The 14931-nt window shown below is 36.6% G+C and overlaps 1 protein-coding gene across 1 annotated transcript in view; it reads left to right on the top strand.

Annotated features, from left to right (window-relative positions):
• The window catches only part of SPATS2 (spermatogenesis associated serine rich 2), a 73355-nt gene that overhangs the window by 18430 nt on the left and 39994 nt on the right, over positions 1 to 14931 (top strand). The window contains exon 2 of the mRNA XM_068971069.1: positions 13792 to 13871. Coding sequence (XP_068827170.1) covers positions 13792 to 13871 — 80 coding nt within the window. The remainder of the gene's footprint in view (positions 1 to 13791; positions 13872 to 14931) is intronic.

Genomic DNA, 14931 nt, shown 5'->3' with positions numbered 1-14931 from the left:
CTCTTTGTGACACCATGGACTGTAGCCCGCCAAGCTCCTCTGTCCATAGGGATTCTCCAGGCAAGAATACTGGAGTAGGTTGCCATGCCCTCCTCCTGGTGTTCTTCCCAACCCAGGCATCGAACCCAGGTATCCCCACGTTGCAGGCCAATTCTTTACCAGCTGAGCTACCCAGGAAGCCTGAACGTATCATAGTTTGTCTGTTTACCTACTGAAGTACATCTTGGTTATTTCCAGCTTTTGGCAGTCATAAGTAAAGTTTCTCTAAACATCCACGTTCAGGTTATGATGTGGTCATAAGTTTGGTTAAATACCGAACAGTGCAATTGCTGAATCATAGGGTGAGAGGATCCTTAGTTTTATAGGAAAGTAGCAGATTGTCTTCCGAAGATGACTATACCATTTTGCATTCCCACTACTAATAAGTGAGAGTTCGTGTTGCTCCACCCCCTTGCCAGCTTTGATGCTAATATTCTCAATTTTGGAAACTCTGAGAGATGTGTAGTGGCAGCTCATTTTAGTTCGCATTCCCATAATGGCGTGTGATGTGGCACGTCTTCTCATAGGAATACTTGCCATCCATATATTTCCTTTGGTGAGGCGTTGATTAAGGTCCTTGGCCCATTTTTAATTGTATTGTTTCTTATCATTGAGTTTTAGGAGTGCTTCATAAATTTTGAATCTTTTGCAAATATTTTCTCCCAGCCTATGGCTTGTCTTTCATTCTCTTGACAGTGTCTTTTGCAGAGCAGTTTTTAATTTTAATGAAGTCCAACTTATCGATTCTTCTTTCATGTATTGTACCTTTGCTGTTGTGTCTAAAAAGTCACTGCCAAACTTGAGGTCATCTAGATGTTCTCCTAAATTATCTTCTCGGAGTTTTACAGTTTTGTATTACATTTGGGTCTGTGATCCATTCTCGGTTAATTTTTGTGAAAGGTGTAAGGTCTGTGTCTAGATTGCTTTTTGGTATGTGGGTGTCCAGTGGTTCTAGCACTGTTTGTTGAAGAGACAATCTTTGGTTCATTTTGTATGCCTTTGTTCCTTGGTCAAAGATCAGGTGATTATAATCCATGTGGGTCTATTTCTGAACTCTGTTCTGTTCCATTGATCATTTTGTTTATTTTTTTCACCAACACTGTACTGTCTGGATTACTGTAGCGTTACAATATGTCTTAAAGTTGGTGTCAGTTTCTGAACATTATTCTCTTTCAGTATTGTGCTGGTTATTTTGGGTCTTGCTTCTCCATATAAACTATTTTTTTTAATAAAGCAGATTCATTTATTTACTTATTTATTTTTGGCTGCACTGGGTCTTCGCTATCATGCATGGGCTTTCTCCAGTTGCGGCGAATATAGGCTCCTCTCTAGTTGCAGGGCAGGGGCTTCTCATTGCAGTGGCTTCTCTGGAGGCAGAGTGTGGGCTCTTGCACTTCGGCTCCAGTAGTTTGCAACATGAGGGCTCAGTGGCTGCAGCATGTGGGCTCTAGAGTGAAGGTTCAGTAGCTGTGGTACAGATGACTTAGGTGCTCCATGACGTGTGGAATCTTCCCAGACCAGGACCTTACCCTCTGGACCACCAGGGAAGTCCTTCATAGAAACTTTAGTATCAGTTTGTCAATATTCACAAATTAAATTGCTAGGATTTTGATTGAGATTGCATTTAATCTGTAGACCAAATTGGAAAGAACTGAAATCTTGACAATATTGAATCTTCCTGTCCATGAACATAGAATATCTCTCCATTTATTTAGTTCTTTCATTTTTTTCCTCAGAGGTTTGTAGTTTATAGTTTACCTCATATATATCTTACACATACTTTATTAAATTTATACCTTATTTTCTTTGATATGCTAAAATATTGTGTTTTTAATTTCAAATTTCACTTGTTTAAAGAAAAATTTCACTTGTTCGTTGCAGTTATATATTAACCTTGTATCCTGCAACCTTGTTATAATCACTTAAATCCAGGAATTTTTAATAACATTTAAAAAAATTTACTATTGAAAACTTCAAATTTTTGTATAAAAAGTAGAGAGAATAATATAGTGAAATCCCATAAACCCATAACACAGGTCCATAATTAACAACGCATGTCCAATTTTTTTCTTCACCCCTAGTGGATTATTTCAAAGTAAGTTTCTGACATCATCTCAGGGAAGAACTTTTAAAATAGACATAAAAATCACTAATCATAACAGAAAAAAACTCATGTCAATGCATTATTACATTAAAATTAAGAACTTGTATTTATCAAAAGGTACAGTCAAGAAATTAAAATGACAGGTCACAAGATGGGAAAAGAAAGTTGCAAAGCCGTATGATATTACATACTAAAGCTGAAGATATGCATACCCTATGATTTTTTTTTTTAACTTTTTATTTTATTTTGCAGTATAGCCAGTTAACAATGTTGTGATAGTTTCAGGTGGAAAACAAAGAGACTCAGCCATATACATGCATGTATTCATTCTCTCCCAAACTCCCCTTCCATCCAGGATGTCACATAACATTGAACAGAGTTCCCTGTACTATATAGTAGGTCCTTGTTGGTTATCCATCTTAAATATAACAGTGTGTACATGTCGATCCCAAACTCTCTAACTATCCTGTCCCCCATCCTTCCCCACCAGCAACCATAAGTTTGTTTTCTAAGTCTGTGAATCTGTTCTATTTTGTAAATAAGTTCATTTGTATCATTTCCTTTTAGATTCTGCTTATAAGGATGTCATAGAATATTTCTGATATTTTTCTTTCTCTGTCTGACTTAACTTCACTCAGTATGACAATCTCTAGGTTCATCCATGTTGCTGCAGATGGCATTATTCATTCTTTTTAATGGCTGAGTAATATTCTATTGTGTGTATGTACCACATTTTCTTTATCCCTTCCTCTGTCAATGGGCATTTAGGTTGCTTCCATGTCTTGACTGTTGTAAACGATGCTGCAATGAACGTTGTGGTGCATGTATACTTTTGGACTGTGTTGTCGTTTTTTTTCAGATACACAACCAGATGTGGGGTTGTGGGGTCATATGGTAGCTCTAGGTTTAGTTTTTTAAGGAACCTCTATACTGTTCTCCGTAGTGGCTGTACCAATTTAAATTCCCACCAACAGTGTAAGAGGGTTCCCTTCTCTCCACACCCTCTCCAATATTTATTGTGAGTGGACTTTTTGATGATAGCTATTTTGACTGGTGTGAAGTGATATCTCATTGTAGTTTTGATTTGCATTGCTCTAATAATTAGTGATGTTGAACATTCTTTCATGTACCTCTTGGCCATCTGTATGTCTTCTTTGGAGAAATAAACATGACTTAACTTCTGGTCCTGAGTATACTCAAGAGACATGCGTTTCCAGGTACACCAAGAGACTGGTACGTGAATATTCAAAACAATATTGATTGTACTGGCTTCTGTTGTCCTTCATTAGCAGATTAGATTAACAATGGAAAGGTCTGTCTAGTCAAGGCTATGGTTTTTACAGTATTCATGTATGGATGTGAGAGTTGGACTGTGAAGAAAGCTGAGCGCCGAAGAATTGATGCTTTTGAACTGTAGTGTTGAAGAAGACTCTTGAGAGTCACTTGACTGCAAGGAGATCCAACCAGTCCATTCTAAAGGAGATCAGTCCTGGGTGTTCTTTGAAAGGAATGATGCTAAAGCTGAAACTCCAGTACTTTGGCCACCTCATGCGAAGAGTTGACTCATTGGAAAAGACTCTGATGCTTGGAGGGATTGGGGGCAGGAGGAGAAGGGGACAACTGAGGATGAGATGGCTGGATGGCATCACTGACTCGATGGACATGAGTTTGAGTGAACTCCGGGAGTTGGTGATGGACAGGGAGGCCTGGCGTGCTTCGATTCATGGGGTCGCAGAGAGTCAGACACAACTAAGCGACTGAACTGAACTGAGTCATGAAATAAAGTATTATTTAGCAAAGAATAGACTATATTTACTTGTAAGAAGACACATGATCTTACAGGGACTGTAAAGGCACACACACATAAAGTATTTAATTCCGTAATTGTAATTTCAAATATAATAACTCCATATATTTCACAATAAAAAATATTTTTAAAGAATTTACTAAGATAGATGGACTTAAACAAGTGTGCTATTTAGGTAGTATGTTTCTTACATTCAGAAGTATAATATTAAAATCTAGTGTCCACTTTGTGATAATTGTAACAACTATTTAGAAATAGAAATATTTATAATCAAAGTAGGTTATTGATCCCTAAGTCATTTTAAGAAAGAAAAGCTGACATTTAATTCTTATTTGCACGAAGGTTAATGAATGAAGAGTGACAGATTTTGCAGTGCTGTTTATTATGAGAAAAGTCATTATTTTGTTGGAGACAGAAGTATGTAATTAGATTTGTCTTGTTCATTTCTGTAGTTTGAAGTAGGGGGATGAGTTGGGATAGAGAAGGAAGACATTCACTATTTTACAGTATTAGAAGGAACATCCACAGCAAAATCTTTTATAATGACAAGTAGGATGTCTCTTAAATCTAAACAGAAATTAGTTCTACCACATAGGAATTCTAAAAAAATTTGCTCCTCCTTACTCTCCTTCAACTTCTCAGGAATTCTGCCAGTTAGTGTGCACTGATCTTAGTAACTGAAGGTTTGTTTTACTCTTAAACATCATAGTTCATAAGTGTTTTAATTTTTTTGACTTACGGAATTGAGTTTCTTTCCTGGATTAGCTGGCAGAATTCTTGAAAATCTGAAGGACCATGAGGAGCAAAAAACAGTTTAAAAAACAAAAATGAAAACCTATGCGTTCAACTCACCCAGTTCCTATCTTAAACCCAGAACTATGACATATATTGTAAGGACATCCAAGACTGATGATTCCATAAAATAGAAGAGCCATTAACTAGAGAAATATTAGCAAAACCTGTAAAGAGGGTTTGACTTGTAAGAGAGACTAAAAATAGGCCCTTGGTAGGGGAAAGTATGTTTTTCTTCAGACTCAGCTCACACAGATGCATATTAGAAGACTTGATTTATTCACAGACTGATTTTCTGATTTTTGGATTATCTAGTTTCCTTGATTATACACACACATAAACACACACACACACACACATTTTTACTGGCTATCCATCTTTTAGATACACCACAGTTTATTTTTTACTTTCACAAAGGGCAGGAAGAGATTGACAAGTGGAAAGATGAAACACAGTCAGTCCTTCTCACTACTTGGAAATAAAGAAAAATTTAGCTAGATATTTTACTTTTTATTCTATTTTAGTGCTACTTTCCTTAAAAAAAACAAAACAAAACTGAAAGTTGGCTATAAGCAGATATCAAAATAATTGCCATGTGGCTTCATAATTTTCTAAATAGCTATTTGAATTCATGTAATCTGTGGATTTATGTACAAAGTTTTGCAAATAAAATATTAGTTCAGAGATAATGTAGAATCAGCAAATAACATGTACTGATCTTGTCATTGAAGATTTAGCTGAGTTCTTTTTTTTTTTAATCATAGTTTTTAAGTGCTTTAATCTTTTCAACTTACGAAGTTGAGTTTCTTTTTTGAAACAGTCGGCAGGATTCTGAGAGTCTGAAGGACAGTATGGAAAAGGAAATAATTTTTTAAATTACGTATTTTATTTCATATATGGGAATACTATTTCCAGACTAATGAGAGGTGGCATTGAGACAGAAGAGGTTGGACATTAAAATCAATATTACTGCCTCCTGGCTATTCTCTAGAATATATCACTAAGAAAAATTTGAAAAGTGGTGGACTGAATTTCCTATCTTCCATTCAGCCAGCAAACTTTTTAAATAATGAGACCATTCAAGAACTTTTGGAACTTAAAAAATAGAAGCTTATTCTGTTGCATCTGCTTGAAACCTGGAAAAATCTACTAGCAAGAGTAAAGTAGAATTTAATTTCTTGCTTAATAAAAACCGTGACTTTCCATCAAGCTCTGCCTTGAAAAATCAGAACTTATTCTAGATGTTAGGAAATTTCCCAGCGTAAATGTCTATGAAAAGAGGCACAGAATACACCTAGATGACTTGCTTAGGAATTCCCTGCTGGTCCAGTGGTTAGGACCTGTATTCACTGCCGAGGATGTGGGTTCATTGATTCATTCAGTCCCTGCTTGGGGGGAACTAAGGTCCCACAAGCCTTACAACAAGGGCGAAAAACAAACAAACAAAACAAAAGACTAGATGATAAATGTCAGCAGAAATAACAGAAAGGTAGAAAACTCTTTTCTTTCATGAAAGACCCACTTAGCAGATCAGTTGTTGAAGTGTGGGTTTTTCTGGACATTTAAGCTACATTGTTATCTGAAATGGCTAAGAAGACCAGTTGATGAGACCCCTTACAACCTACTAACAGTATTTTCTGTGTTAGGCCATTGTCAACTAGGATGGAGGTTTCTTAAATAACTTTTAACAATTTAATATATTTTAAAAGTGTTAGCATTTCAGAAAGCTACAACAGTACACTATAGTAGAAATACTTAAAGCAAATTAGAAATCTTAAAAAAGGGCACTTTGACATAGTTGCCTTTCTTAATTTCTCATCTCTGATTTGCTTCCCTTCTAAGCCTGATTCCCCTTTATTTATACATAATCCCCCCACCTTTTATAATTGGTATCTTATTTCTTACACAAAACAGTCATAATTCTTCTAAGCTTAGGTGATAAGTTGACAGAAGAAAGAATTACCACCTAGGAAGCTAAAGTTGGTGCCATCTTCAATTTTGAAGTTGTGAATACACTCCTAGGCTTTAGCAGTAGTGCCTGTGACAGTACTCTTTTCCTTGCCCTCACATTTGTACAATATAACCCCCATCCCTATGTGCACCATTAGTTCATGTGAAGGAAATGAACTCCACCATGTGGATTGTTCTCAAAACTGGCATGAGAAAAAGCAATTGCAAGAGGCTAATTATTTTCTTTTACATGGTTGAGTACTAAGGAGAACTTCAGATTCTTTCATTGTTCGTGAGATAACACTTCTGGCACATTGCCTCTGCTTTTGAGTTTGCTTTTTAATTTTTAAGAGGGAGTTGATAGTTTGAGAAAATGTGACAAGTGATTATCACACTTGTTAGGTTGTCTAGAGTTCTTCACCCTTGGTCTTATCTGCATTTAATTGGCTCTTAAATGTATGGTCTGTCTTTGGCCATGGTGAAGTGTTAATAATTTTGTTACCCAGCTTGTTTCATGTATGTATGAGGAATATCAGGGAGTAGTAACAAAAATCTGAGATCCTTGGAAGAAACATGATATACCGCCTTTTTGTTGAAATAATGCAGCTTGAGAACTAGTATACTCGATGAGTTACAGCACTAATGGATAGCATAAAACTTGGGCTCAGTCTTTGATTCTGCAGTAGGTTTCTTACTGCAGGCTTCGGGTACAGAATAGTACCATAACTGATTTTTCTCATCATTGTAAAGTTAAGAGAAGGTATTTTGGAAGGGATCATATTTCCTTCTTTCTCTTTGCTTAGCAGATAAGATAATACAATAGTTTACCATCGTGTCAGTGAAAAAATACATAAACAATCTAAAACAATAGATTTTTAGTTGTTAAATTCAAAGACACACATTCAGTAACCCCTGTGAGAATCCTTAGACCTACTCCATGCCTGGGAAGCTCCCTCTATGCTTCTCTCTACTGTAAGCAGCCAGGAATTTGGGGGGACAGGCTTTTGCATGAAAGAAACAGTCTTCTCATTGATAATCAGATTGAATTCACTTCAGTCCTTTCAGGGAGCCTTACCATGCCTTCATAATAGTAATTCTGCTAAGTGTTTTTGGGTAGAACGCCAAGTGGTAAAGCTTTTAATCAGCTCCTCCTCATTTGTTGTGGTGGGGGTCTAGTATGTGCATTTGTTGTTGTTCAGTCTCTTAAGTCGTGTCCCATTCTTTGCGACCCCTGAACTGCAGCACATCAGGCTCCCCTGTTCTTCACTATCTCCCAGAGTTTGCTCAGATTCATGGTTATGCTGTCTAACGTCTCATCATCTGCCACCCCTTCTCCTCCTGCCCTCAATCTTTCCCAGCGTCAGGGTCTTTTCCAGTGAGTTGGCTTTTCGCATCAGGTGGCCAGAGTATTAGAGCTTTAGCTTCAGCATGAGTCCTTCCAATGAATATTCAGGGTTGATTTCCTTTAGGATTGACTGATTTGATCCCCTGCAGTCCATGGGACTCTCAAGAGTCTTCTCCAACACCACAATTCGAAAGCATCAATTCTTCGGTGCTCAGCCTTCTTTATGGTCCAATTCTCAAGTCTGTAAATGACTGCTAGGAAAACTGTAGTTTTGACTATACAGAACTTTTTTGGCAAACTGATGCCTCTGCTTTTTAATACACTGTCTAGATTTGTCCTAGCTTTACTTCCAAGGAACAAGTGTCTTTTAATTTTGTGTCTGCAGTGGTTTTGGAGTCCAAGAAAATAAAATCAGTCAGTTTTCACTTTTTCTCCATCTGTTTGCAATGAAGTGATGGGACTGTATGCCATGACCTTAGTTTTTTGAATGTTGAGTTTTAAGCCAGCTTTTTTACTCTCCTCTTTCACTCTCATCAGGAGGCTCTTTAGTTCCTCTTCACTTTCTGCCATTAGAGTGGCGTGAAATTGCTATATTATGATAATTATATCTTCAGTTATTTAAGGAGCCACCATATAGCTTTCCATAGCAGTTGTATCATTTTACATTCCCACCAGCAATGTATGACTGTTCCAGTTTCTCCACATCCTCACCAATAGTTGTTTTCTCTCTCCCTTTCCTCCCTCCCACTTCCCTCTGTCCCTTCCTGCTTGCCTGCCTTTCTTCCTGCCATCCTCAGAGTTGTGAATATAATCAGAACTTTTAACCAAATTAATTATGAAACTACAGTATGGTCTTCAGGTTAAATTATTAATTAAAAACAATTAGACTGTGTTTCAAAGTTTGTTGAGATATGTGTTCAGTTATAAGGAAGACATAGAGATAGCTGTCCAACAGACACATAAAAAGGTGCTTAACATCACTAATCAGGAAAATGCAGCCCAAACCATAATGTGATACTACCTCACACCTATAAGAATAGTTATTACTAAAGACAAGAAATAACAAGTGTTGGCCAGGAAATACAGAACATTTCATCAGTTCAGCTTCTGGTTATGTATCCAAAGAAAGCAAAGACATTAACTTGAAAAGACATATGCACCCCCGTGGTCATTGCAGCATGATTTACAAAAGCCAAGATACAGAAACAACCTGCGTGTCTTCATATGGTGGAAGAATGGATAAAGAATGTGGTGTGCATTTATACAATGGAATATCATTCGGCCATAAAAAGATCTTGCCATGTGTGACACCACAGATGGACCTTGAGGACATTATCTGAGTAAAATGAGTCAGAGAATGACAGACCGTATCATCTCACTTCTATGTGGAATCCAAAACTTACAGAGGAAAAGAGCTCATAGATACAGAGAACAGATTGATAGTTATCAAAAATGTTGGGTGGGAGGAGGGCCAAATGGGTAAAGGAGGTCAAAAGGTACAAACTTCCAATTATAAAATAAATGAGTCCTAGGAATATAATGTATAGCATGGTGACTGTAGTTAATAATAGCGTATTGCATATTTACAAGTTGCTAAGAGAATATATCTTAAAGTTATCACAAGAAAAAAGTTTCCCTTAACTGTGTATGTTGATAGATATTAACTAGACTTTTTGTGATCAATTCACAGTATATACAAATATCAAATCATGCTACATACCTGAAACTACGTAATGATATATATGCGTGTGTCAATTATACCTCAGTTAAAAAAAAGAAAACTTGTTCAAGTCTGATTTGATACATGAGATAGTCAGACTCAGGTATTTCTATGTTGTCCTCGTTGAAACAACTTTTGCCTGATTTTTGAAGCCAGTGAAAACAGTTTGTTTTCTAATGTTTACAAATATGTCAGTGATACTATAAATAGCATACTTTATCCACTGAAACTAGTGTTGGTCACTCAGTGGTGTCTGACTCTTTGCAACCCCTGGACTATAGCCCGTCAGGCTCCTCTGTCCATGGAATTCTGCAGGCAACAATACTAGAATCGGAGCTATTCCTCCTCCAGGGCATCTTCCCATCCCAAGGATTAAACCCAGGTCTTCTGCATTGCAGGCGGATTCTTGACCATCTGAGCCATCAGGGAAGCCGCAAAATGTTCCTAAATGTGTGATATTTGAAATAATTCCAAGGAACTTGTGAGATGGTTCCTGATAGAATGAAATAGATGATAATCTCAAGGGTTCCTCATATCCTTTATGAATCTTGCCTGAGTTTAACTTCAGTTTTTTTCTTTAAAAATTTATGATCTTCTATCATAGGGTAGGTACAAAAGGATGAGATCTTACCTCATTTACTAACGGTGGAATTAAGTAAATCTTAGGCTTTCTTTGCATGAAAAAATAGGAGAACTGTTAAATCACTAAATATTGTTGGTGGGAATTAAAATTTATTTTCCCTATAATGTTGAGAGGCACTTAAGCTCCAGTTCATTGAAGCAGGGTTTTTTTAATCTACTTGAGTTTGTTCGTGTAAGTAAAAAGACAATATTAGCTGGTGAATAGACAAGTTAAGATGTTAAATTATTGCTTTCCCATTTTGGCAAACTTATGATTTAGAATATAAATACAAAATGAGCATTTGTACCCCAGGAGGCTGACCTGTCCAGACTGCAAGTCAGACTACAGGTTTCTTGCCTTGGGCTTCTGGTTGAGTTTGGCTGTTGGGCAGCATAAAGCAGGAGACCAGAGGCAGGGAGGAGAGTAAGATAGGAGTATCTGTTCCCCTAGTCTTTCCCTGAAGGGTCACTGTGGGCTTACTGTGTCCTCTGATTAAAGGACTGTTATCCTATGGCCATCTCCACACCAGATGAAACAAAGATGAAAGAGGCCTCTGTCTCCGGATTCCAGTGATTGCTCCCTCCTTACCGTCTTTAAAACCTCCAGTAGCAATATACATGGCTGTTCTTAGCCAAGGAGTACTGTGCTCTCTCTTGTGGTTTCTCTACTCCCTACCAGCACCTTCGAAAATAGTCCCTTCATTAAACTCTCAGTGTGCTGTTTGTTTCCTGCTGAGATCCTGACTGAAATAGCTTCTGTATGTATTTTTAATCATTATCCCAACTGGTATGCCAGATAAACTCTAATAATACTTACGCTAATTTGGGGGAGGCGATCACTGAAAGTGTTTGCAGAACTACCCTTTGTTTTCATTGCGCTTCATTTCATCTAGCGTGTTGTTTAACAGAAAAAAATAAAAGGTATTAGATGATGTATAAGAAGTTAGTGATACCAATAGCTTATTTAAATATAGGTCCCTAAATGCTGTTTTAAGTATCCCCTCTTGGGATGGGATGGGGAGGGAGGTGGGAGAGGGGTTCAGGATGGGGAACACATGTACACCCGTGGCTGATTCATGTCAATGTATGGCAAAAACCACTACAATATTGTAATTAGCCTCCAATTAAAATAAAAAGAAAAAAAATAAAATTAAGTGTCCCCTCTTAAGAATCTGCTGCCAGTGCAGGAGATGTAAGAGATATGGGTTTGATCCCTGGGTCAGGAAGATCCCCTGGAGAAGGAAATGGCACCCGATTCCAGTATTCTTGCCTGGAAAATCCCATGGACAGAGGATCCTGGTAGCCTACAGTCCATAGGGTCGCAAAGAGTCAAACACAACTGAGCATTTAAGCACCTTTCCCTAAAAGAGGTTGGTGGTTGGATTCTTTGCTAAGATTACCGATGTTCTTTGTATCATCTCAGTGCTCATTAATGTGTCTTTGAGAGAGAATAGAGTTGACCCTTGGATAATATGGGGGTTAAAGGTGCTGACCCCTGAGTGCAGTGGAAAATCCTTCCAGCTGGGCCTCAGTGTCCACAGTTCTGCATCCGTGGGTTCAACCAACTGCAGGTTGTGTATGCTGTAGTACTTACCATTGAAAACTATCTGTGTATAAGTGACCTGGGCAGTGTTCAAAGGTCAGCTGTACTTAACAGCAGTCAAGTTATATCATCTGGATAACCTAAAGCAATTCTGAAAAGGTTGCTCAATAGTATTTTGGCTGTGTAAAATTTTCATCTGTATATACTATGTTTCTTTGCGGTTAATAAAGATAATTCAGTGTTAACCATATTAGGTCATCATCTAGAAAATTCAGGCTTTAAGTATTGAGTTTGTGTAAATGTAACCTGATTTTTCCTTTGGGTAACAATGATGAAACTGCCAGTATTACAGAGGTTAAAAGTGGATTCACAATTCAATGGTAATTGGCAAGTGTACTTTCTCTTGGAATGACATGGGATCTGTTCATATCCTCTTTTCTACTTTTAGAAACAAAATACTATTATCATTCTAACGTATAAATTATCAGTCTTCTGCAGCAACTAGGAGGTATTATATAAAACACAGGATAAAGATTGAGCTATAAAAGGGGCTTTAATTAAAACACATCTGTAATAATACTGAAAGAATTTGGAAAGCGTACTAAAATATTACTGTATGTTTTATACTCCCATCTTATTCTGTTCAGACTGCTCTAACAAAGTACCACAGACTGAGTAGCTTATAAACAATAGAAATTTACTTCTCACAGTTCTAGAGACTGGAAATCCGAGATCAGAGTGCCAACATGGTCTAGCGAGGGCCTTCTGGGTTGCAGACTTCTCTTTGTGTCCTCCCATGGTGGCAGAGGTCTCTATGGAATCTTTTTAATAAGAGCACTGATCCCATTCATGAGAACTCTGCTCTTCGAACGCCTCACCTACTAATACCATCACTTTAGGATTTCAGCGTGTGAATTTGGAGGTGAAAATACAAACATTCAGACTATAGCAACCCCTCTTCTCAAATTTTCCCCTTTTACTTGCTTTGTTGAAATTTGAACCCCCAAAGTATTCCCAAGTATGATAGCTTGGATCTGCAACGTTGATACCACCTGAGAGTAAAAATCTCAGGCCACACATCAGACTCTTGAATCAGAACCTGCTATTTAACTTGAGATTCCCCCAATGATAAGTATACACATCAGAATTTGAGAAGCACTCTAGCTGTTTCCTAGGATCACATCTCATTAGAGTAAAACAAAGTTATCAAGTGTAAAAGGTGAGGTAATTTGTTGATCACATAGTCATGGGTAAAGAAACTGATTACATTCACAGATAGCCTTTTCTTTCTAAGTGCAAACTATTTTCTATAATTTCTTATGTTGAACTAAGTTTTCCCATTTATGCTATTAATATAAACACTGGTACATTGCTTTTTGTATATTATATTGGGAACACAAATATATGAAATTCATAGTCTTAAGAATGTGACGTGTGTGTGTTGTAGTCTAAAAGATGGAAAGTACTTTTATGTGTTGTTATTAATGTTATAGAAGCTTTCATTCTCACATATTCAGATTTTTTAGTGTTAAATTTTACCTTGAGGAGCTATTTACTTACAGTATTTTTAGAGGGCCTTTTATATTAAGATAGTTAAAGATATCAAGGATTACTGTATAGTCTAATATAATTGATTTCAATATTTTTCTCAAGCTGTGACAATTTCTACTAAAATCAAATTTAATTTCACAATTTGAATGCAAAGGTAGTTATCAGTTATATAATAGAATTTACAAAATAACAATTAAGTTCTATTTAGTTATTAGCTGTTTATGGGAGAAAAGCAGCTAGTATTGGCCCTTACATTTTGCAGGCTGTTATGTTAGTTTTGGACCCTGTTGAATATATTTTTTTCTTCTCATTCTTTCAGATTCATCAGGATTCATTTTTGATTTGCAGTCCAATACTGTACTGGCCCAAGGAGGAGCTTTTGAAAACATGAAAGAAAAGGTATGTCTATTTACTGTGGATAGGAAACTTGAATGTCTTGTTAAAATTTAGGTACTAATAAAATCATTGGCTACAAACTCATTAAGAAAGTGAAAATTAAGAACAAAACTGTATGAATGCCACTGTATATCAGAGAGTAACTGCCATGAAGGTTTTGAGGAATCAGAGCCTATAAGTATGAACAATTTTCTTTACATGTATCCATATACATATATTTCTAAATTCTCTTGGACATCTTAATATTAATTAATACAACAGTATGTGTATGGCTAAGTGTGTATCTAATTTGCTAACATTCTTTAAGGAATAGTCTTGAGTAGGATCGTCCCATTCACTTGAAGAGGATTTTTAAGACCAGGAGCCTTTAGAGCAAGAGGAGAAATTTTCTGAGTAACATATCTTTGGAAGGGAACCAGGTTGTCTTTAACAATATAACCCTTAATGAGCTATATTGAGAAAAACCATAAAAGCTTTATGTGTGTTCTCCATCTCATTTAGAAAGTAAATCATTGATTCTGGAGTTATAGATACATATTGGTTCAATAATATAAACATTGTTGCATTTTCAGTTATGAGAATTTTACCTTTATCATTGAATCTGTACGTTTTGCCTAAAGCCCATTTTCTAGTGATCATGGTAATTTTTTGCTCATCTCAAAAGTATATATTATAAATTCACACTCTTTGAATTATAGATTATATACCATCCCGCTTGTATAGTTTTGTACTTCATCATTGTTCAATTAAGCCTGAAACAAAAAAATTATAGAATGACATGAAAGCAAGTTACAGATTCTGCTAATAACTTGAACAAGATACTTTACTTCTCTTCATCTGTAAAAAATTTTACATTACATTTCTAATGTAAAATGCTTACAAATACAGAATGAAAATGATATACATCATTTTAAATGCATAGCCAAGGAATTCCCTGGTGGTCCAGTGGTTAGGACTCCACTTTCATTGCCAAGGACCCAGATTTAACCCCTGTTCTGGGAACTAAGAATCCTGCAGGCTACATGGCGTGGCCAAAAAAGAAAAAAAGCATAGCTGAACACAA

Source organism: Capricornis sumatraensis, chromosome 4 (assembly GCF_032405125.1).
Source record: "Capricornis sumatraensis isolate serow.1 chromosome 4, serow.2, whole genome shotgun sequence".
Taxonomy (NCBI): Eukaryota; Metazoa; Chordata; class Mammalia; order Artiodactyla; family Bovidae; genus Capricornis; species Capricornis sumatraensis.
Note: the sequence above shows the minus strand (reverse complement) of the source record. Positions and strands in the feature narration are given on the sequence as shown.